General features: G+C 36.4%; 1 protein-coding gene across 5 annotated transcripts in view; it reads right to left on the bottom strand.

The window, feature by feature from the left end:
- Positions 1-9,733: 9,733 nt before the first annotated feature.
- The window catches only part of TNKS2 (tankyrase 2), a 34,816-nt gene continuing 21,549 nt past the window's right edge, over positions 9,734-23,000 (bottom strand). For 3 of the 5 annotated variants that reach the window (XM_026710480.2, XM_087932417.1, XM_087932418.1), the window contains 10 exons: positions 20,839-21,027; positions 19,328-19,577; positions 18,573-18,655; positions 17,498-17,618; positions 17,239-17,336; positions 15,679-15,753; positions 14,621-14,726; positions 13,358-13,544; positions 12,355-12,511; positions 9,734-11,462 (listed from right to left, as the gene is read on the bottom strand). In XM_026710480.2, the coding sequence (XP_026566265.1) occupies positions 11,400-11,462; positions 12,355-12,511; positions 13,358-13,544; positions 14,621-14,726; positions 15,679-15,753; positions 17,239-17,336; positions 17,498-17,618; positions 18,573-18,655; positions 19,328-19,577; positions 20,839-21,027 (1,329 nt within the window). In that variant the 3' untranslated portion in view covers positions 9,734-11,399. The remainder of the gene's footprint in view (positions 11,463-12,354; positions 12,512-13,357; positions 13,545-14,620; positions 14,727-15,678; positions 15,754-17,238; positions 17,337-17,497; positions 17,619-18,572; positions 18,656-19,327; positions 19,578-20,838; positions 21,028-23,000) is intronic. The other 2 variants (XM_026710482.2, XM_087932419.1) reach the window with 1 other exon arrangement.

Raw genomic sequence — 23,000 nt, 5'->3', positions numbered from 1 at the left:
CTTGGCGGGTGTGGCAGGCGAAGGATACTGTAAAATCTCCAGTCAGAGGTGGGATTTGCCGGTTCTTCGAATTATTCAAAATTTACGCAACCGGTTCTCCAGAACTGGTCAGAACCTGCTGAATACCACCTCTGGTCCCTACAGCTGGTGTGAGGTGGTTGAATTTCACCCCTGATGTCATATAGCTTTAAGGTAACGTGCCCCAAAAGTCTTGCACATTTTCTGAGATACAGCAAAGTGATTTCAGTATATGAATCAGGAGCTCACGTTTCTGATTTTGTCTGCCAATCCTGGTAGGTGGTCTTTTTAGCTGCATATGGTATCTTTTGAAGAGCTAGAGGCTTCGTTGCTGCTTCTCTATGGAAATACATTCATGTGAAAGCAAAGGTAAGCACATATGTATGAATGCACACACATATGCAGAGGCGTATCTTTGCTCTCTGAATAAAATCTTATGACCACCACGGATGGGAATCTAAAACCGCTTCTGTCGCAGCCCCAGCAATTTTAATCCAAGCTGAAAATATCGGGACAATAACTTACTATTATCAGCTCCTTCCCCGGACCTCTGCTGTTTTGATGCAAAAATTGTTGGTGCAAAAAATTGTTGAAGGAGCCCATCTATTATTCATAAAATGATATTGTCCCATTAAAAAAAGCCCCCCGCTGGGCAATGTACAGAAGCCATCCCCAAATATGGAATTGGTACTGCCATTGGAAAAAAGAAAAACACTGGAAAGGATCAAATTTTCCATCTCTCCTTCCATCCCACCCTTATGCAGAAAAGAAACTTGCATTTTGATTCACATCACACCTTTTAAAATAATATTGACTGAATATAACTTGATCATAACTTTAAAATAAGAGATAAGCTGCATCTAAAGGGGGCCAGTAAATGAGAATGGGAAGTTGAAAAACATCTTGTTGGCTGCAAAGTTTAATTTAGATTGGCAGTGTGATCCAAGACGTCACCCAGAGCTGAACTCAGTTTGAGAGATTATTTCTTTCTTGACCAAATGTCCAAGAATGCTATTGAACTGTTTTTTCCCCAAGATTTTATGAGAATTTTGTGTTCCTGTGATAGTATGGGGGATGGAGGAGGAGGGGGGGGTGCTGTCACAACTGGCCTTTAGTGAGGCATGATTTTTAAAAAGGAAAAAAAAAGGGAATGGTGAATATAGTTGCTATTGACATGCTGCTGATAGGAAAGAGATAACAAAAAGGCCACGTGGGACTATTGCTACATGTTTGTAGATGTCAAGGATTTCGAAGTGAGCCATTATCTCAGTTCAGGGCCAAACTATTTAAAAATTATGGACATGTTTCTGCTGTCAGAGCAAAGGCCTTTCAGATGCCTTTGATGGAGGGTTAACAGCTCTTTAAAATTCCTCTCTGAATATTCTTGGGCATGGGTTTACAATTCCTCTTTTCTTTTAATAGTAACCGCAAGCAGATTTGGTAGGGGTACGGAGGGAGGAGTGTATGTGTGCGTGCGTGTGTGTGTGTGTGTGGTCTCCATTATCTCAACGCAGGTTGCCCTTTCATTGGGCCTGAGACCACATAGTGGGAGCGTTCTACCTCCCCCTTGGGCTCTTTTCTTTGGCAGCCACGAACAACCTATTGAAGACAAGTCATGATGTCATGCCACCCAGAGAGAGACCAATAAGGACCTGGCTCTGGAACGAACGCACAACCCGTGATGTATACACTTCAGCAGGCCCCCAGGAATATTTAAATCTGCTACTTAAGATTCTTCCTGGGGAAAGGAATGTCTCTGGAAAAAAAAAAAGCAGTTGCGTTCTCTTTTGCAACGGGGTGGCTTCTGCTTATCAAAGAGGTATCAGATCTGCTTGGCTAGGAAAACCTGAAGGGAGATTTTACCAAATTTTAAATGCCTTTATCTCCTACTGCTAAGCTTCAAGCATTCAAAGTTATGAGAACAACCTCTGAACCTTCCACTGCTGGATTAGATTATAAACCCTACCACTCACATCAATCCTGTAAATTTGGGAAGACTAGAAAGGAAGACTTAAGGTTAAAGGAATACTTTCATTTATTAAATTTATACGCCGTCCATCTTTCTATCCTTTATTAGCCAGTCTCCTGAATTACTTGTTTGGAAAACCAAAGAGTTGATTTTGGTCTCGTTCTAAATTTAAGTAAAGTTTCTTAGTAAATTCTTCTACTAAGTAGCATATCCTGAATACGTCAGGCTAATGACTGGCTTTTTGGGTTCTGCCAGATTGCATCTCCATGTCTGATTTCCATCTGAAACTGAATTTCCACCCACTGGTGTGCCCACTAGTGTGATTTAGTATGTGAATCTACCCTAAACCTGGTCAGTCTTGCTTGTCTTTCCTACCACTTTCCTTTGATCTTTTTCCTTCTCCATCTCCGCTCTGTGTGGAAGACATTGGTGAAAGCTGAAGCCATTGACAATCTTGGCTAGAATTCCCAGCAGAACAAGAGGTCTAAATTCGGGAAGACTGCATTAGTGTTGGGCACTCTTGTTCAAGCACCCAATTTCTGAAGAATGGCTTCCTCCAAAGTAATGGTAATCATGTTGCTTAATAAGAGGAAGAACTTCCAAGATATTTCTTATTTTACGGCTGGCAATACCACTGTTGTTTCTTCATTGAGAGACACAAGAGATGAGGAGTGATGCAATGATGCCACCTGAGGATGTAAAGCTTGAATTTTCAGCCCTCCTGTTTACATTTCTTCTGGTTTTGTTTTTGTTTTTAATTAAAGGGAAAACTACACTGCTGTGACTTGAAGGCATTTCTGAATTTTGGAAGAGCTGTTTTGGGGGATTTTAAGGACTGGATAGGCATATGGATTGCTAATTATTGTCTACAGAACTGGTTCAAGTGACTGGCTCAAGTGACTGTTAATTAATCTTTTGCAATCATGATATTCATAGCTGATAAATGTGAAAACTACAATTGTACAGTAATGATTGGATTTGGTGATATGTACAGTAGATCACGAATGCTTCTGACCATGACCAAATCGTGTTCTGACCCAAAAATTCACATTTTTTTTGAATCTGGTCAGGAACACATACTCAGGTGGTGATCAAACATGGCCGTGGCTGATTTCCCCTTCCGTGCCATTTTTTGGGGGTAAGCGCATGCTCAGTATCGCTTCCAGTTATGATCAAATCGGGTTGCGACCAAAGTTATGGAACGAATTACAGTCGTGACCAGAGGTTCTACTGTATCTATGCCTTGATTCTATCTTGTGTTAACTATACATTCTGAATGGGATTACAATTGAAAAATGTCTGGGTGCTTCATTTAATGCAAGGAACAGCTACTCGGGCTGCTACAGGGAATTCTGAGAGTTAAATTCTGAGAGTTAAACAGATATTAAAATTACCAAGATTGAGAAACACTGGGCTACTAACTGGTGTATATTGCTGGGAATCACATGTTGATACTTGTTAATAGACCTGCATCAGTTGCCAATTGTTTTCAGAGCAAAAGATAAAGTCCTGCGCTAAATCCTTGTCCTTTTATCATTGTAAGCAAACCAGTCAGAGAGGGAGATGGGTGGCCATATAGATTTTCTTAAATAAATAAAATGGTTTATGACCTAGTGGCCAAGAGAAAGACCACCTATACTGCTATCAAGATGTTAATATCTGCAGGAGACGGCCCCTTTTTAGAGTCAATCATTGTACATACAGGTAACAAGCTATAGGTTGCATTTCTTCAGAAATTTCACCTGGCCTCGATTCTCTGCTTTTAAAGGAGTAGCCAAGACATAGCTCTGTCTTCTCGTCTTTCGTGTTTAGTCATTTTAATATTGGTTTATAACTTGGGTATTATTTTTTTCTTTTGATTGTTGCAAGCCACCTTGAATGTTTGACTGGATAGGAAAGCAGAATAGATAAATGTCATAATTTTGCAACCATAATCAGTCAGATTGTCATCCACCTAGTGTAACTGTATAAAGTTATCACTAGGTTGTTAATATGAAATGTGGCTTGGGAAGTAGATTACTTCTGTAACTATGTATACTTTTCATTTGGTGTACGTTTTTCAAAACATCAGACCACTGGCCTCAAATGCCTTCTGGCTGGACTCATAAAACGGCTCCCTATTTATTTACTCCCTTGGTAGACAACAAAAGGCTGTTAAGAGAAATCAATGGGAGCGGGTGAATGGGGTGGCCAGGGAGTGAGGGTGGGAAACGAATTAAAATGAATTAGGGAAACAATACTAATGTGGTAAGCCAAGGCTATATGCAAATAATTGCCTGCCCTAAAAAGTCTAATCCCATCAAGAATGGCCAGGATGTTAATTGGCCCATCTTTCAAAAAAAAAAAACCCCAAGCCAAACTGCCAAATTCCAGCAACTTCAGCAGAACCGCCTGGATCACGCCTGAGCAAAGACTCATAAAGAACTGGAAAGTAACTCCTCACATTCAGCATCAATAGAACAACAAAACTGCGGGAAAACGTGAATGCCTAATTGTCAGAACTGGTGGTCTCTCTTAGGCTAGTTTTGATCCTCTGAGCTATGGGTTTCTCATTTAATTCTGCCATAAAAGCGGTTAGTCTGGTCAACTGTGAAGCCCATGTAAGTTTACTACGGCTATTGGGTTCACACATACATGACTACTTGTGAGCATGGATGGTTTTTGAAAATCTCATGGATCCAATTCTTTTGCTTTGATTCAAACAACAAGCAGGCACTGCAAGCTGTTTTCAAATTAAAGAGGTTTTTAAGTATAATATCCCTGGGATATTTTCTGGGATAAAAGGAATCTACTTCATGTATATTTTTGTTATATAGCCAGTTTACAAGAAGTAGCTGCCGTATTAACTGGAAGGAAAAGTTGCACATCCAAATCAATGTCAAAGTATTTTTATCAAGCAAATGTCCAGTGAGTAATGCATATTTAGTTATTTCATCGGATTTGTATTCCACCTTTCAAAAACCTCAAGATTATATACATAGCACTCTATTCCATTTGAAACTCACGGCAGCTTTATATGAGACATAGGAAGTTGAAAGAATGGTGGATTTGCATTTGGCTTTCCCAATATCTTAGTTCTCTACATTTGAGGGGTGTGGTGGCCTAGAGGTGAAGTTGCTTGCCTCCCACTCGGAAGGTTGAGAGTTCCATCCTAGGCAGAGCAGGGAGAAAGTTATCTGCTGCGAACTGCACTTAGGCATCAGGAAGGGCATCCGGCTAGTAAACGCTCACCTCCATTCAGTCCCCACAACTCTACCCTGATACAAAGGATTACAGGGTCATTTAAAAAAACCCACCTTTCTTACATTTAATTGGTGTGTGTTTGTGAATAAAATTATAGAGTTCAGTGCCCAGGCTTAATGATTTCTCCCCTTTCATTGATATCACTCTGCTTGCTTTGGATTTTACTTTTCCAATATTTTTTGTATATTTAGTGAGAGGTCCGAAGGGAAGCAGTAACGTTTCTTCTGCATGATCTAGGTAAATTTAAAACTGTGTGAAAAATACTTGGTCAACATGAAGCCAAGATGAGCCAAAATAGGATGGGTAGGTCAACGAGACAGAGGGAAATAAGGTGTTCACTCTCACTCTATACTGTGCTTCAAGCCTTCACAAGTTCTATCGGGTACCCGGCAATAGGCCATATTGGGACCAACTAAGTTGCAAGCAAACAATGAATGATTCTTTATTCTGAAAGTTTGAAGTCCAGCTCTTAATGTGAAGCTGTTTTCCATTCTTTTGACCAAATGTGGAGGTTCTTTGATACATGAGAAAAAGAACCGAGTAGAAACAATTGTTTATTAATAAAACTAGACTTTGGAAGCTTGCAATCTATTGTGACCTTGAGTTGGCTTAATCGAAGTATACTTCAATAGGGATTTGAAACATTAGTGAAAGAAAGTGAATTGCCACAAATATTATCATACACAGCTTGCTTAGTAACATAAGGAAAAATCTTAAATATAAACATGTGGCCAATTTAATCTGGTTTTACGTTATTTCAAAGTAAGATAGTCACATTGTCCACACATTAAGGGTCACACGATTAACATCAAAACATGTATTAAACATTGCCTTCTATTTTTTTAAAACTGCTATTAGAAGTTGCAATCTGTACTTGAGCAAGGCGAGTGGGAAGGAAATGCTAAAGCTGAAGGAAAATGCTACAGTCTGAGAGTAGCCAACATTTGTTAGAAATGGCCATCTCTACTAGGACAATTTAATATTTATTTTTTTAATAAATGGCTTCATGTATTCAGTAAATGCTGACATGACCAAGGGCAGTCTTTGCATGAGAAGATCTGTTCTGTTCTATGAACAGGATCCCTACAAATGAATCCTGGGTCATGGAATAGGACAAGAAAGCATATTCATGTGGAAGATTCATGCTAGTTAGAATATGGAATGGGAATCTAACATGGCACACATCTCTCTTCCCTATAGCATTTCTAAAAGGGTCTATGTAACAATTCCCAAAACTGACTTTGTACATTCTGTGGAACACTTTTGAGAACAGATTTTATCATGCATGCACTCTGTTTAATGTTTTTGACCATAAGTCATCACTATCCCTTTGCAAGCTTACCATACTTCCCAATATTTCATCTCAATTGTCACTTCCCAGTAACAAAACAAACCATGCCATTAAGTAGAATATTTTTTTTAAAAAAATGTATTTAACCATTTTCCTTACCAAGTAACTTTAAAAAGAATTATTTGATACATACACAAAAACTTTGCAAAATCCCATATATTTTCCTTTGAAGGAAAGTTTCCACCATAATTTGATCTCTTATGTTTTTTCACTGAAACATGGAATACTTTCCTTGTAGATTTTAGCAACTGCTAAAATTTTAGCAACTGCTGATCAAGTTTAAAAATGCTTTTCACTGGCATCAGGAATAAAAAGGTATAACATGAATTTTCACATCCAATACTTTAGTCTTGTTTGATATACTGTAAGCCTTCAAAGAATAAAGCAAGTATAAATAATAAAAGAGCAAGTATAAATAAAGAATAAAGCAAGTTTTCTCCAGCTTTTCCTGCAGAAAAATCTAAAACAATATTTATTTCATTTCTCAGACAAATCAGAAAAACAGCACATAATACAATGACAAACCAGTTTGTAGCTTATCACTAATAATCTCAAATCTGTTTTGTGATTTCCACTTTTTCAAAATGAAGGTTATTTAACTTGAGGAATTCATTTGCAAGAATATAGCATATTAGGAACAACTAACCTACACAACTAATGACTTTGGCATTTGGTGCCCCCTGGTGCAGATGAGGTGCTACAGTACTTTGTACCAAGTTATTTTTTTTCCAAATTGCTTTATTATTACAGCTTTCAGTACACAAAACCATTTTCTCATGAAGTATAATTCTCCAAAATCATAATTATTTTATTGCTCTGAATGTTAGCTAGTTGTTGAAGCCACATTTTAAATATTTGCCAACAAAAAGCTTTGATAAAACATCCATCATTTTAGGCATCAAATATAGTCTCAAACACACCTTAACCAGGTGCATTTTAAACAGCATTAGAAAGCAGACCAGGGCCATCAAGTAAAATGCAAACATGCATATAATTATAAAATGCAATCATTCCATTCCAAGCAAACTAAAACCTAATGTTTTCGTGGGAATTTTCAACATCTGTTCAGTATTCAAGATGAAGATATGAAAAAAAATAATAAAAGATTCCTGTACCAACTCATGTAGATTTCTTTGAAATTTTGTCTACAGTGACCTCTCTTTGAAAAAAATGACTGTTCAGAAACAAAAAAACAAAACTTTTTTTGCTCCCACCAATGATTCCTTCTGTGATGTTGGCTTCACAATTTTAAAGTATCAGGCACTGCGTGAAGTCTTCATTTGAGGCTATTTCATTTTGAAATGAAATCATGACAAGGTTTGCTTTGTGGTCCCACTAATGGTAAAGTTAATTCAACTATATGTGCAGTATGATCAGATGCCATGCATCATACTTAATGAAATCAAGAATCTTGAACTTTAATCTATGCACTCATTCTGAGAAAATACTAGGGTGCCAAAGACAGGAAAAACTAAAGTTCACACGGACCATGTTAAAAGGTTTAAGAGCTAGTGCTTTACTCATATAGCTGTGCAAGAAAATGCTTTAAATAGACATTTTACAATTATTCAGTTATGCATCTTGAACACTGAAAATCAACCTCCTACCAATTCCATTGTCAATCAAGATACAGCACATCATTAAGAACTTTTAAAAGCTGCAAACTTCTTCCAATACATCACTTCCAAGTTTAAACAAGAGGATGCTGAAGAATACTTCAAAATTGTTCTGAAATATATCCCACTCACCACCACAAAGCAATGTTTCTCTTAGAACAGAACTTTTCCCCCCAAATGTTTGAAAGTGGACTAGAGTCTGATAGTGAGAATATTAGAAAACTGCAAATCTAGGGACGGGAAGCTTCTTTTGCTCACTGATTCCACAAAAACTGTGACAGAAGCATCTAACCCCTTTTCCTTGCAGCATTCACCATCTATACATGGAGGGACAATGACAGGAGTTGAGGTTAGCATCCTTTAACCAATTCACCCTTAAATAGGAGTGGTACAGAATTTCATCATGAATGGCAGGACAGATCCTTACAAGAGCTTGAGTATTTAGAGGAATGTGGTATAGAGTAACTGTCAAATTTTGCTGGCTGAGATAATCTCCCACTAATCTTTTTCTTTTCTTCCCTGTCAAGCTATTTTACCTTACCTCATTTCTATCCTAAACATATAGCTGTACAAGTGATTTGAGGTTTATAGGCAACTTATTTTAATCTTTAGATATTAACTGAACTATAGTAGTTGCTATGTATATGTAAATAACGTAGTTGGGTTGGCAATATAAAAACTACGAATATATATGTTTATAGCTTTAAGGAAAAATACTGTAAAGTATTATGCTGTGTTCTGGTTGGTTAATTATGCTACAAGTTGCCATAAGAGGGACCTATAGATCATGGTTTAATTCTCTTTTTCACTGATGATCTCTATTGATACTGACTATGGACTGATACTGACTAACCCTGTTTATTTTAATATTCTGTTGATATTGAAGGTTATCTGTTGTATTATGGTTTGTTATTTGTCTGCTGTAAAAGACATGAAACCAGTAAGAAGACTATAACTGGATATTTCTGGACTGTTAAAAACATGTATGACATGGACTGTTTATTGGACTATGCTATATCTTCAGGTAAACATTAACACAACTTGTTCAACTCTGTGTGGCTGTATATTTATTCACAAACCATTTTCCGTGTGCATATCCTTTTTATACAAGGGTTACTCTGCACATATCCTAACAGTAGTAACTGGATACTTTCCCCCCTGCTCGTTTTTGAACATGGTCTCTGTGGATTTAAAATAAAACAAAGACTTTATCCTAAAACTCCAAGCCATCTTGACATTTGCATTGTTCTGATGCATAGATCAATACTACTTAAAACTTACAATATATAAATACTCTGATATATGCCAGAATACAGAAGAAAAATATTATGAAGACATGAGAAACAGTATATTATGTGTTGCATGAGAGAAATAGATATTGGAATTGAAACTCTCCCAAAATCACGGTGATTTTAGACATACAGCCAGAGTCAAAAACATCCATATCACAGGAAACAAATATAATAACTGCATTTAAATAATACCTCAGTTTTACTAATTTTAATAACTTGCAATCATAATACACACTACCAAAAAGCTTGTGAATGAAGTTTATTTGGGTTGAATGGTGAAGAATGCAATACAATACAGGTAAGACACTTTCAAGATGAATAAACCTCTAATTGCACAGGAGGCTTGAACCTCAACACAATCAAAATCATTATACAATCTGCCTTCTGAAAAATAGGTTTGCCATGCAAAATTAAAAACATTTTAACCAATCCTATGGTACCATTTAAAATGCTACCATTACCACAATAATTTACATCACATTAAATAATCATTCACAAAGAATGAAATATTTTCAATAATGAAAAAGGGTTTTTAATGCTTAAATCATAGTTAGCATAGTTTGCATGAATACTTGTTCAGGTATTTGGCTAAACTAGTGAATAGAAAACATGCAGTGCAAAGACCTCTTTTATTTAACTGAACTGTCCTTTATCCAGCAGTGACCATAATGAAGTAATGTTTACTATATTTTTCACATGATTTTATAAACCATCCATGCACTGACTTCACGTGCACAGCAATTATTTAAGACTCAAATCTAAGATACCATATGAACCAGACAATTTAAGCACTCTTGGTATTTTTTTTTTAAAAAAACGTAATGTACATTGGGACATTGTCTTAAAGGTTGAAAAACTGCAATTAATTGCTCATTTAAAATTGGATCAATGGATAAAAATTTGGAATTATATATACATATATATTACAGGTGAACCTGTAAGACGAAAAATACCTTGCCTGAACTAAAGGAATAAGGAAACTACATTTTAGAAGAGGGCGTGTGAAAAAGTTTTCAGTGTTTTGAAAGGCATGGGTACCCCTTTTCCACCTTTGTCCCACATGCAAAAGATTCATTTTGATTTTATAGTGCCATTACATCTAAACAGAAATCAGGAACATATGCTTGTTCATTCTTAAATACCCTGTTTTAATGTTAATCAAAAGTTTTCCTACATTAGACAAATCATTAGCTAACTTATCCCTGTCCAAAAGATATCTTAAGTAATGATCAATGTGATGAGCAAGTGGAATGTTTACTAAATTCCTCAGGAATATGCACAATTTAGGAACAATCTACTGGAATACATTTTCCTCCATTAAACTTAACTAACTGAAGAAAAGCCAAATGAATGCTGCTGCTGCTTAATTTGCAAGACTCGAAGGTGGTCTTTTCACAGTTGTTTGTGATGAAATGCAGATGAGGATGTGAAGTTTATATGTTTTCCATGTACTACAGTTTTGAAACACTTATTTTACAAATACAATGCAAATAAATATCAGGCTAGTAGAAAATATCTTATTTACAGTTTTACAAATGCAATCGTTCTCTGTGTAAATGTAGTGTTTTAAAGAACACAGTTTTAATAAAATGAGTTCCTGTATAGCAACAATTTGTTAGATTGCACTGAAATGGCAAATAGAAAACAAAGTTCAAGTTAATATCTGTTTTATAATTTAGTACAGACAAACTAGCATCACCTGGAATGAGATCTGTTAAAGTGCTGAAAAAGTTTCTGAATTTTTAGAAAACGTACTTTACAGTTATTAAAGCTTCATCTGTCAAAAATGTTAGATTTTATTCACATTTTCTACCACCAAGATGGGGAAGAGGGGAAGGAAGGATATATATGTGTATATATTAGCAATTAAGATTACTGCTAAATTTGACCTTTGTAAAATAGCTGGAGTTTCAAGCTTCTGTGGCAATTTCAGGCTTTACAATCTGGTAGGTAATCAAATATTCTGGATAGGCCTGAAAGATAAAAATGGGATTATCATTTCCTCACATTTTAAAAATGTAATTACAGATGGTGGAAAAAACTATTTATAGCAAGTGAAAATTGTACACACACACACACACACACACACACACACACAAAGGCTACCAAGAAAGGGAGCTGCCCATGGTCAAAATGACTACCATCAGGAATATCTGCAAATAATTAAAGTATTTCCCCAATTTTTTATCAATGCCCCCAGTTTATTGTATTTATTACAAAGATTTCTATGCTATTTCTATACCAGGGGTGTCAAACGGCATCATCACATGACGTATCGTGTCTTTTTTCCCCTTCTCAAAACCAGGTGTGGGTGTGGCCAGTGCGTGACACATCCAGCCCGCGAGTTTGACAGCCCTGTTCTTTGCTATAGCAAGATTTCTATACTCTAGGTAGGCTCTCAGTGGTTTATAAGAAAAGGTAATGCATTAAAACCCCAACTTATCTTTTGTGGTAACATTTATAAATGAACTACTGGCCATAATTTTTATTTTCTAAAAACACCCGTGGGACCCAGAGAAATTCTAAAAGTATCTGTACTTTGGTTTATAACATGTACACACTCCCATTTCATTTTTTAAAAGGCATGTTACTGCTAACAGACAAAATCCTGGACACCCCAAAAAATATGCTATACTTTTTTTTTTGCTGAACTAAGCTAAATAAAAAAGAGTTACGAATAGATTTTCATACATTTAAGGAAAACATGTGCTTATTAGATATGTGAAATTTGTTGACTCATTAATACAACATCCAGGATCCAGACTTTTGACATGTTTCAAAGGGAGGCTGCTTCATAATATTCTGTTTCTATGTCATGAATATTTTACATTCTAATATTTACAAAATAAACGGTAAATACACTACCTGTTCTCCTCTGTAGATGACATATTCGGCTAAAGCTAGCCCATTCACACTAGGTCGTCCAGTAACTGAATGGTGTCCTGGTGGAGAATGAGCCATTTTCATGGCACTAAACTGTAGGAATGATTTGCCCAAAGTTACTCGGCAAAAAAGCAACTGCCTATATTAAACAAGAGAAGCATTTCATTAGTAAATGTGTAAAAAACAAATCTAGTGAGAAAAGTAACCCTGAATACAGGATTATGTAATAAAGATCCTGAGTACAATCCAAACATTATTTTAATCTATTAAAATGTTGCCTTTCTTTTTCCATTCAACTAACCCTATAGCAGAGACATTGTTCTTGAAAACCTGCAGGGAAGGGGAACACACAACTTCTGGAGGCAACTTGTGTCATCCGTTAATTGTTCTGACTGCCAGGAAAATTCCCCTTAATTCTAAGTTGGGTCTCTCTTTATTAATCTTCCGTTTGTTTGTTCTTGCTTGCCCCAAGGTACTTTGGAGAATAGTTGACTCCTCTTCTCTCTGACAGCCCCACAAATGTTGGAAGACTGCTATCATGTCGCCCCTAGTCCTTTTTTGTTTGTTAGAATACACAGTCTCAGTATCTTTTTTGTATCATGGTAATACAAAACTGATGCAGTATTCCAAGTGTAGTCATACCAGTGCAGTATAAAGAACACTTCATGTAATCTTGATACTATCCTTGATCCCAGGTTGATGGAACCTGGGGTTGCATTGGCTTTTTTGGCAGCCATAGCATGTTGCTACCTCATTAAGTGGTTGTTCACTAACACCTAGATCCCTCATACAACAACTACTGTTGAGCCAGGCATCGCCTATTCTATACTGTGGGTTTGGCTTCTCATAAAACAACAGGAGAAACCAAACACACAGGTAGAGAATTGGTGGTGCCTGGCTATAAAATAAAATAAAATTTGTTTAGACCCACTGAAATCTGTGTGCCAATAAGGAGCATGTAGCTATAAAAATAAACATAACTTACCTATGGCAGATGTAACAAGACCTGTCTTTGTGAATGGGGCAACCTGTGCCTCCACCAATACCATAGACATACTGGTTGCTTTTGGAAGAATTTTCAGCAAAATAAATTCCTGCTCCAAACATTCCTCCAATGTATGCATGCCTCTCATCAAAGCCTTTGTGAATAATTGCATTCACAAAAGGAGAGCCTGAAAATAAAACAGAAAGTGGTTTTTATATTCTTCGAATGGAAGTATTTTCCCATATTTATACATACAGTTTCTGCCACTTATGCAGAAAAACATACTAGAACCAGAAAAGAATTGTGACTGAATTAAATATTGGGAGGGTGGGGTGGGGTAGAATCTGATAAGGATTCTGGTATGGAATAAGACATCTAATTGGGCTACAACCAATTCTGATATGAAGCCTAATCTACATATTCCTTAACCAGTGCTGATTTAGAGCATCAGAGACAAGTTTGGTTTGAGATCTGTAAATCTATCACTGTACTACAGAACCTGACTCTAAATTAGGCATACCCAATCACTAAACATTCAGTTTTATGTAGGGCAGTTGCAGACACTGGAAATGCCCATCATAATCTAATTGCTTTGAGATAAAATATATATTATTATATTGTTGGAGAGTAATTGTCCAAGTCAGATAGAAGGGTTAATCAGGGAATTAGCCTGGATTTGTTATGTAAACACAATAAGGCAAGGTCTGACCACAACTTTCCCCACACACATCCCACAATGCCTGAGCCTTATCTGAGGCAGGGAACAATAAAATAGCTAGTTTGAAGGTGTGGGTCTGATTGTGCCTTTTTTGAATCAATAGCAATAGCATTTAGACTTATATACCGCTTTATAGTGCTTTACAGCCCTCTGTAAGCAGTTTACAGAGTCAGCATATTGTTCCCGACAATTTGGGTCCTCATTTTACCCACCTCAGAAGGATGGAAGGCTGAGTCAACCTTGAGCCTGGTGAAATTGGAACTGGCAAATTGCAATCAGAAGTAGCCTGCAGTACTGCACTCTAACTACTGTGCCACCATGGCTCATGTATGTGACATGTATTTATCAATTACATACTCTGGAAATTCACTAATAGGATTTTGATTGAATTGCACAGGAACTCTTTTACTATACCAATTAATCAATTATTAGGTTAAAAGTCAACAGAGAACATATACAGTATATAGTGATCAGAATTTCTAACAATGAACTGAACTGAAATCATCTGAAGAAATGCAATATAACGTTTAGACAAAATGAAATACCATGGAACAACATCCTTTCATTAGCATGATTATGATTCTCTTCAGAAACCTCTTTCCTCCTATGAGTGTATCTTTCCCAGAGTTTTTTGTTACATACTTTTTGTATCTAGAGGGGAAAAAGTCCACAATTTCAGACAATGTTCTTTCATACTTTCCGATAGCAATTGCACTATACAATTAACATGGAATAAACAGATAATGATTCTTCCTAAAATAAATCCACACTGGTAAGATAAAGTTTCTTTTTATAGAATTCTTGATAATCTAAAACCTTATATATATATAATACTTTATTTGCGGTCACAGACCAAAACACAACAAAAGAAGAACATGGGAAAATTAATCATGAACAATTGGTCACCAAAAACTTGACTAAGGGGAATTACAGAGTTCTCCTGTGATGGTTACCACTCTTAAATTTTTTGGAAACCAAAGAAGTGATATATGAGGAGCCATCCCCTAGACAATATAAGAACAAATTACTAACATTGGGTCTAGAAGGGTCTGTTTCAAGGAGAGACAGTAACTTAAATCTGCCTGCGTTATACATAGGGCAATATAAAAGGACATGCTAGACAGTCCTTAACTTATGATTGGTTGCCCAAACTGCAGTCTTGTGACCTTGGGGGCACGTTGTAATTTCAAAACAAAGCTGTAAGTAGCTTTTGGGGGTCAGTCATAATGTAAAATGGACACTAAGTGACTGGTCCTAAGTTGAGGACAACCCATTTTGAAGTACCTATTATTTGCATTTGAACTGATGTTTATATTTTTCAGGAATTATAGTGATAGAATGAGGGCATACATAAAGTTAAAACCACAAATTCAAATATAATTATAATAAGTAAATAATAATGTTAAGAAAAAAACCATCAATACGGCAGAATAGCTTCAACGAGAATGCCAATCACTGTTATCAATTAGCTGAAGACAAAGATTCCAAATCCCAAATTTCTTTTAAAATAATGCATTATTTAGAAGTCACTACTAGCCCCTTTCAGCTTTTAAAATTAATTATTCACTTAAGAGAAGAGTACCAGAGTTACCTACACAATTACCTTTAAGATATTGTATCTGTTGAAAATTCCACCAGCATGGCCACCATCTCTGTGTTCTCGTACTGTGCTTTGCATCTTAATATTAAAATGTACACAGATAAACATATAAATAAAATCTAAATCAAAACACTTTAATTTAAATCAGCTGAATTTTGTCTGGAAATAATTTGCTCATAATTGATCAGTGATTTCTATCAGAGTTATGTAAATTGGCATTGGCTTATTTGGTAGAATCTCAAACACAGATTCATATAATCTCATTTGAAGCAGGTAGTTGTTAGATGAAATTTACATTAGTCCTCATTTCAATTAATTCTTTGGAGAGTCACAAGTACTGCTTATTATAATCTATTTCAAAAGATTATTTTTTTCTGTTCAATCTTGTTTTATTCTTAAGTCTTCTGGTTTCTAGCTGGGTACCTTAGCCACTATACCAAACTGGCTCTCTCAAAAGATAATTTACTACTGCCACAATTATGATTACAGTACATTGTAAATTTCCCTTGGGTTTGAAGAGTAGAAAACAACAATATGAAATTATGCTTAGTTGTTCCCAAAGAAGTCAGTGTTAATTGCTGAATCTGTCACGCCAGGAAAATTAGAGTTACATTTATTGTATTTCATAGCAATAGTTTTAACTAATGCTACTGTGTTTCTCCAACAACACGGCCTCCACCAATAGGAAGGCCCAGCATGATTTCTAGGCATGAGGTGAAATTAAGTCCCACTCCAAAAATTTAGGCCTATTTAATACATGCGTCTCCCCGCCATTTCTCACATCGTTCATTAGAACTGCATGAGGTGAAGAGAAATGGGGGGAAGGGCAGGGGGATGGGGAGAAAACTTGCCTTTAGGAGTGCCCTGCAGGTAGCCTAGGCTAGAATACCCCGACCTACCGATAGAACATCAGCCGATAGAAGCTCCCCAAAGGCAGAGTCCCCAACTGCTTTGGGGCGAGGCATGGCTGCCCGTGTCCCCTCGCCATTAGGCAGTGTCTTTCGGGTGATGGAAGCTCCTGAAGCGCAGTCACCAGCCACTTCGATCGGCCGGTAGAAGCGGCCTCGGGGCAAGTGCACACGCACACTCCCCTCGCCGCGAGACTGCTTCTATCAGCTGACAAAAGCTCCCTTGAAGGCAGAGTCCCCAGCTGCTTCGGGATGAGGCGTGGCTGCCCTTTTCCCCTCACCATTAGGCAGTGTCTTTCGGACGATGGAAGGTCCCCAAGGGCAGTCACCAGCCACTTCAATCGGCCGGTAGAAGCAGCCTTGGGGTAAGCATGCACACACACACTCCCCTTGCCGCGAGGCCGCTTCTACTGGCTGATTGAAGTGGCTGGTGACTGCCCTTGGGGACCTTCCATCGCCCGAAAGACACTTGACCTCGTGGAGAGGTACATGCATATGGGCCGCTCTAGGTGGGGGAGGAAATTAAGTTACCCCCGAAAAGATGGCCTAGCCGTTTTTTTGGAGGTCAAAAAAAAAAATAAGGCCTGGCCTTATTTTGTGAGAAACACAGTAGATGTAATATTTAAATAGTTAAGGATATACATCAATAATATACCTCATCCTCCACTGACTGAAACTCTTTATCATCAGGAGAGAGATCTATAAGGATTGTCCCACTACCCGAAGTATTCAATGTTAGATATGAATTAAGACCTAAGAGAAATGACAACATTAGTAATGCATCTTGAGTACATTTTAGACATACTGACTGATTCACGTTTTTTGGTGACTAAAATATATGAAAACTGCAACATTACAATTTTGAACTACACAAATGCATAAAATGTAGCTTGAATATTTTAATTATAACATACCTTGCTGTCCAGAGATCAGCCTCTCAACTCCTTTTATTATTTTATGTCTATGACCATAAGCATTAATTCCAATTTCCTTTAATTCTCTGTGCCCCATTTCAACAAGTACATCCAATGTTATCTGCAAAGAAAAGGAATTATTAAATATTAAAATTATTAGTTTTCTTCATAAGAATTCAATAGATTGCCAAAAAGGTATGGTCAGGTTTTTGCATTTCAACCAATAGTGATTGTTTTCTTAGAAGCCATATTGATACTTAATGCTTAGAAACAAGAGTGAAATAGTTATGCCATGCTAATAACAAAACCTCCGTCTGATTCAACTTTAAGAAAACCTATATTATCCAAAAGAATGATCAGATCCCAATTTCTTAAAGTTTTTCTTAACCACTGAAATATATTCTACATTTGAAAATAAATCTTAACACTTTTTTCTTTAAAATGTAATTAAGAAAATATGTGACAGCTCACTGCTTGAAGAGATACTTCTCTTATTATTTTACTATTGTTATCACTAATTTTTTAATACTTCTGTTTAAAATACAAGTAAATTTAATTAAAATCAAATAATTCAAGATGTTAGGAAATGAAGTATTACTACACATTTCAAATCTTTCATACAAAGGCTTTGTTAAGATGCAACAAACCATACAAGGTTTGTAGCTACACAACCAAAACTCAGATATGTATGCTTTGTTAAAAATGCTTTCATGTTTAGTACAACTGTAACGCTGAATTATTGGTGTAATTATTAATTAATATAGGTAAATCAGTGTTCATATCATATTTCCTGAAGTCTAGAAAAAATAATCTGCAGACAAAATCAATTCTCTAAAATGTATCTTACATTAGTTTAAGAAATATTTTAGAGAACTATAGAAATGAAAGAGGGAAAGCTGGTTTGTATTGATTAGTATTTTAACTTAGCTGTTTGAAACTCAAGATATAATCAATCTCCAAATCTAAATCCTGGTTTTGAACATTCTCCCAAGCTAAAATTTAAATCAATGATTTTGCAACTGTTTCCATTGAAATTTATTGTTTACTTGGTTTTCAAACTAAGACAGTTACTTACCTGCTCTCTTTCAAGTATGTCAATCAAATGTTCAAGTCCAAGATTTCTCACAAATTGATTGATGCTGAAATCTACATTGAGAACTAAATATGAAAAATTATTAGCTACATATAAATTGAACTGAAATTATTCTATCAGGCTACAGGCAGGTGTTCACATCATTCTCTACAAGAATATCCAGTGCAATATTTTCATAAAACTACCACATTGAAATATACTTTTAAAGTACAAATTGACCACTTAAAATTCTATTTAGCCAAATTAAATAATGTTAGGATCTTCTTAAATCTTATCTTGACTAATATATACATTGAACAAGTTTAAAAAACATTTTTGGTAGAATGTAGGATTCCATAGGAAATCCTACCGTAAATATAACATGTTGAAGTCCACAATTAGTTACTTTTGTGATGCTATTTTTTTCCCAAGAAAAACTCCCCAAATTTTCAAATATTAGAAACTGTATAAATCAGTTTCATGGCTGCCCTCTTGTGTAAGCTTCAAGTAGATACATTTAACCCACAGATGGTTATTTAAGTGATCACTTAAATATGCTTTAATTTGGATTCTTGCACAGAGCAAGTGGTTGTCCCTTCCAATTCTATGATTCTGTATTAAAATTATGCCAAATATGAAGCTATGATGGAAAAACATAGCTTTAGACATATCATCATTAGATGTAAGCCTTAATGCATAAGTAAACTGCCTTTTGTTTAGCAACTCAAAGCTGACCCAGTAGAAAATTCCAGGCTCACCTTCTTTCTTTTCCAAACTAGAAGCTCCTTCAGCACCGCTTGTATTAACAACTGAGAGTTCAGAAAAGCTACCAGACAAGCTGTCCAGACTACTGGCAGCTGACAAATTAGATGGACTGGATGGAATGGAAGAAAGTGCATCAGCTGATGTTCCTGGATTCTGAGACACATTTATAACCTGAGGCTTATAACAAGATGGCAAGGCAGAAAGCGGCATGGCAGCTGCCAAGAGTGCACTAACATCATCTGCCTGGAAATTTTTAAAAAAATTAACATTGTGTTAAAATAGACACAAGTACATACAAGTAAATTATAAGGTTAGATAAACAGTGCTTTACTTCAATTACTCTAATTTTCTTTTTGTTACTTACAATGTCATTTCAGATTCTCTGCCCAGAGGTTCCTTGAGTAAGGTAACTACGATGCCAAGACTGTATCATACTTAAATTTTAGTTCTAACTGTTTAAGGTATGATTAAAATCTATTTCCTGTTACCAACTTGAACACAATCACTCTCTTGCTTTCTAATCTACTTCTCACAGGCTTAAAGATTAAAATGCTGCACTTATAACCTACAATCCTATACTCACTTACCTGGGAGAGTGCCTTGCTGAATTCAGAGGAACATATTTCTGAGTACTCAGTTGTAGGATAGCAATTTAAAATCACTAAATGCTTATAGGATACAGCTAAATGCACAAAAGTGCCAATTGAGGCATAACAATGAATGGCTGATTTTGGACTTAATGTATTTACATTATTCATGGTATATTCATGGCATATACAGCTTACAGATATAAGACATTACATCTTGAAACAAAAATTCATTTCACAGTTAAAATACTTCCTAAAAATAACCCGTTACACTTATTTATGGGCCTTAAGATACTTAATTCCTAAAATTTAATGCAAAAACAATTTAAACTATAAAGCCACATTATTCATACATATGGTTTTAGTAATGCAGGAATGGTGTTTCAAACTAGAACACCACGGCTGGAATACCTCAAATTGCTTCTGGTTTTATTGGATTTACTTCCAGAAACTGCTGAAATCCCCAGGAGCAGCATGGTCCAAAGGGGACTGAATATTCTGACGTTCTCTTGAAAATACAGTTCGTGGATCAATGGACTGTGCACATCTTTAATGATTCCCAAGTCGTATCTAGCCCAGGAAACATGAATCTTGGACAAAGAGCACATATAGATGGCTCAAATTCCAACAAACCAAGCATGGCTGGTATTTTAAATGTGGTTTCTGGAGTCACGGATTAGTTTTAAACGTTGAAAACACCTAACTGCTTTTGTAATCCCGCACTTGCAAAACCTACACTTACATTCCTTATGCCCATCTTCAATGAGATTTGTGGAGTTGCTGTCCTTGCTTGAGCTTGTAGTCCACAAACGGTAGCTACATGTTTTAAAACCCTCAAATCTGGTCAGCAGATGCCCTGGTCAGCAGCCAGCAACTGAAGCTCAATACAAACTTCTCAAAAAATTCCCATCACTTACGGTGACTAGGTCTAATGACGTTTGTCCTTCCTGGTTTTTCAGAGTAGGATCAGCTCCATGGGCCAATAATAAGGCACAAAGCTGTGTCCTTCCTTTCTGGGCTGCTTCATGCAAAGGTGTGAAAGCCCATTTGTCTGTAGCATTTACACACGCATTATATTTTATAAGCAAAGCTGCTACATCTACATGCTGGAAAATAAAATACATTTATATATAGTGCAATCTTCAGGAAAAAAAACTTTTTTTCCTATAATTTGGTTCAGGACATTAATGTGCAATATACAAATCTTTAATTAATGCCACTTTTCACCAAAAATGACCTTGGCTGGAAAGTGGATCTTTGAGATGGTGAAGTTTCAGATCGTCAAATTAAACTGGTGGTGTTGTTCTTTCCATATATTCTTACACCCTCCATTTCTTACTAGAATTATTTTGCTAGATTCATGGACATTTTTTAAAAAAGCTATAGTGTTTTTATTGTCATCCTTCCCCCAAGTAGAAAAAGTGAACTCTTGATGAAAGAGTTGTCCTTAAAGATAAGTTAAGGCCACCTTTCATTTTCTAAAGCAACCACATTAGTTGCAAATAGACCTTTTAAACATACAACACATAATGAGTATGTCTTGTCTTGACTGCTGAAGTCATACTCCCAACTTTTGAATATACAAAGGAATACACTACAGCCTGGCCAAGAACTTTTGGTTAAAAACAAACAAACAAACCCTGATAGAGAAAAGCAATACTGAAGCAAACACAAAAGCAAATCCTTGCCACTGGCAGAGCTCTGCAGTATTCTAAAGCGGTGAAGAAAAACTGAATTGTAGACTTACTTAAGTCTATTATGCTTTAGACCCCTCTTTCAAATTACTTTGAAATTAAAAAAAACAAATTAGTAATTACAAATTTAGTTCTGACTGATTATACCGTAGCAAACTGAAGTGCACAGCTAAATTATCTTTCCGCAGTCTACTGAGATCAACGTTAGGGAAGTGAGGACAGTTCTAGATGACCTAACTACATCAAAACTTCAACATCTTACTGAATGAAGCTTACAATCCTGAAAAATACCTTTTTCTATCAGAAAAATCTAAATACATAATCGCAAAGAGCCTATGTGTAACATACTACTAGCAATGCTTTTCTTTTTCAACTGGTTTTCGTCAGGTCCACTACAGTCTGGTCACTTTAATCTCAGAATGTCAGGGATGGGAGTAGAGGAGAACTGAGACAGCTAACCTCAGATCTAATTTTTTGGACTTTCACCTGTATTTTTTTTGCCTATAGATATATCAGAAAGTTTAAAACACACCACACTTAACACAATGTTTGTTTCATATTATTATGAGGAACATTTCATATTATGATTGGTCACAACCAGCTGGATTATACTGAATTTGGCATTTTTATTCACCTACTGAGACCATCCCTAGGAACTAAGATTGATCTGTGCTGTTTGGTAGTTTTTATTTTATTTACCATATTTTTCACACTCTGCCTGATTATAAGAATCACCTGACCATAGATGCACCTAGATTTAGAGGAGGAAAACAAGAAAAAAAATCAGGCAGAGCCTGAGAGGACCAGAGATAGGTGTCCTCTCATGTGCCAGCTCTGCCTATTAATTCCTGCACTGAGGAAAAGAGTCAGAAGAGGTGGACAATGACAAAGACAGAAGAGGTGGGGTTCAAGCACTGAAAAAGGACCCCACCGCCGCACCCTGGCTGCTATTCACCAAAGGACCAGCACAGACGCACAAACATTGCCACTCACTTGGGGGGGGGGGGGCAGTACATCCTATGGAGCGAAAAATGCGGTATTTGCATCCCGCCTTTATTATTTTTACAAACACATCTAACACATCTTCCTATTTTCCCCACAACAACCCTGTGAGGTGGGTTAGGCTGAAGAGAGTAACTGGTCCAAAATCATCCAACTGGCTTTCATTCAGGTACTCTCAGTCTCCCACTTTCTAGCCTGTTAGAGGCATCATCAAAAGATATAAGCTGTTCCAAGTAAAGCTGCCTTTTGGAATTGACTGATGGTAATTTTGTCAATGCTGATGGTGTTCAAGTGATGTTGCAGATGTTTTGGGATTGCACCCAAGGCACTTGTCACCATTGGTATTATCTTTGCATTATTTTACCACAGTTGTTCTACATCCA

The sequence above is a fragment of the Pseudonaja textilis genome, chromosome 4 (assembly GCF_049901715.1).
Source record: "Pseudonaja textilis isolate UNSWEBS1 chromosome 4, rPseTex1.2, whole genome shotgun sequence".
In the NCBI taxonomy this organism is placed as follows: domain Eukaryota; kingdom Metazoa; phylum Chordata; class Lepidosauria; order Squamata; family Elapidae; genus Pseudonaja; species Pseudonaja textilis.
This window is presented reverse-complemented; position numbering and strand designations above follow the sequence as displayed.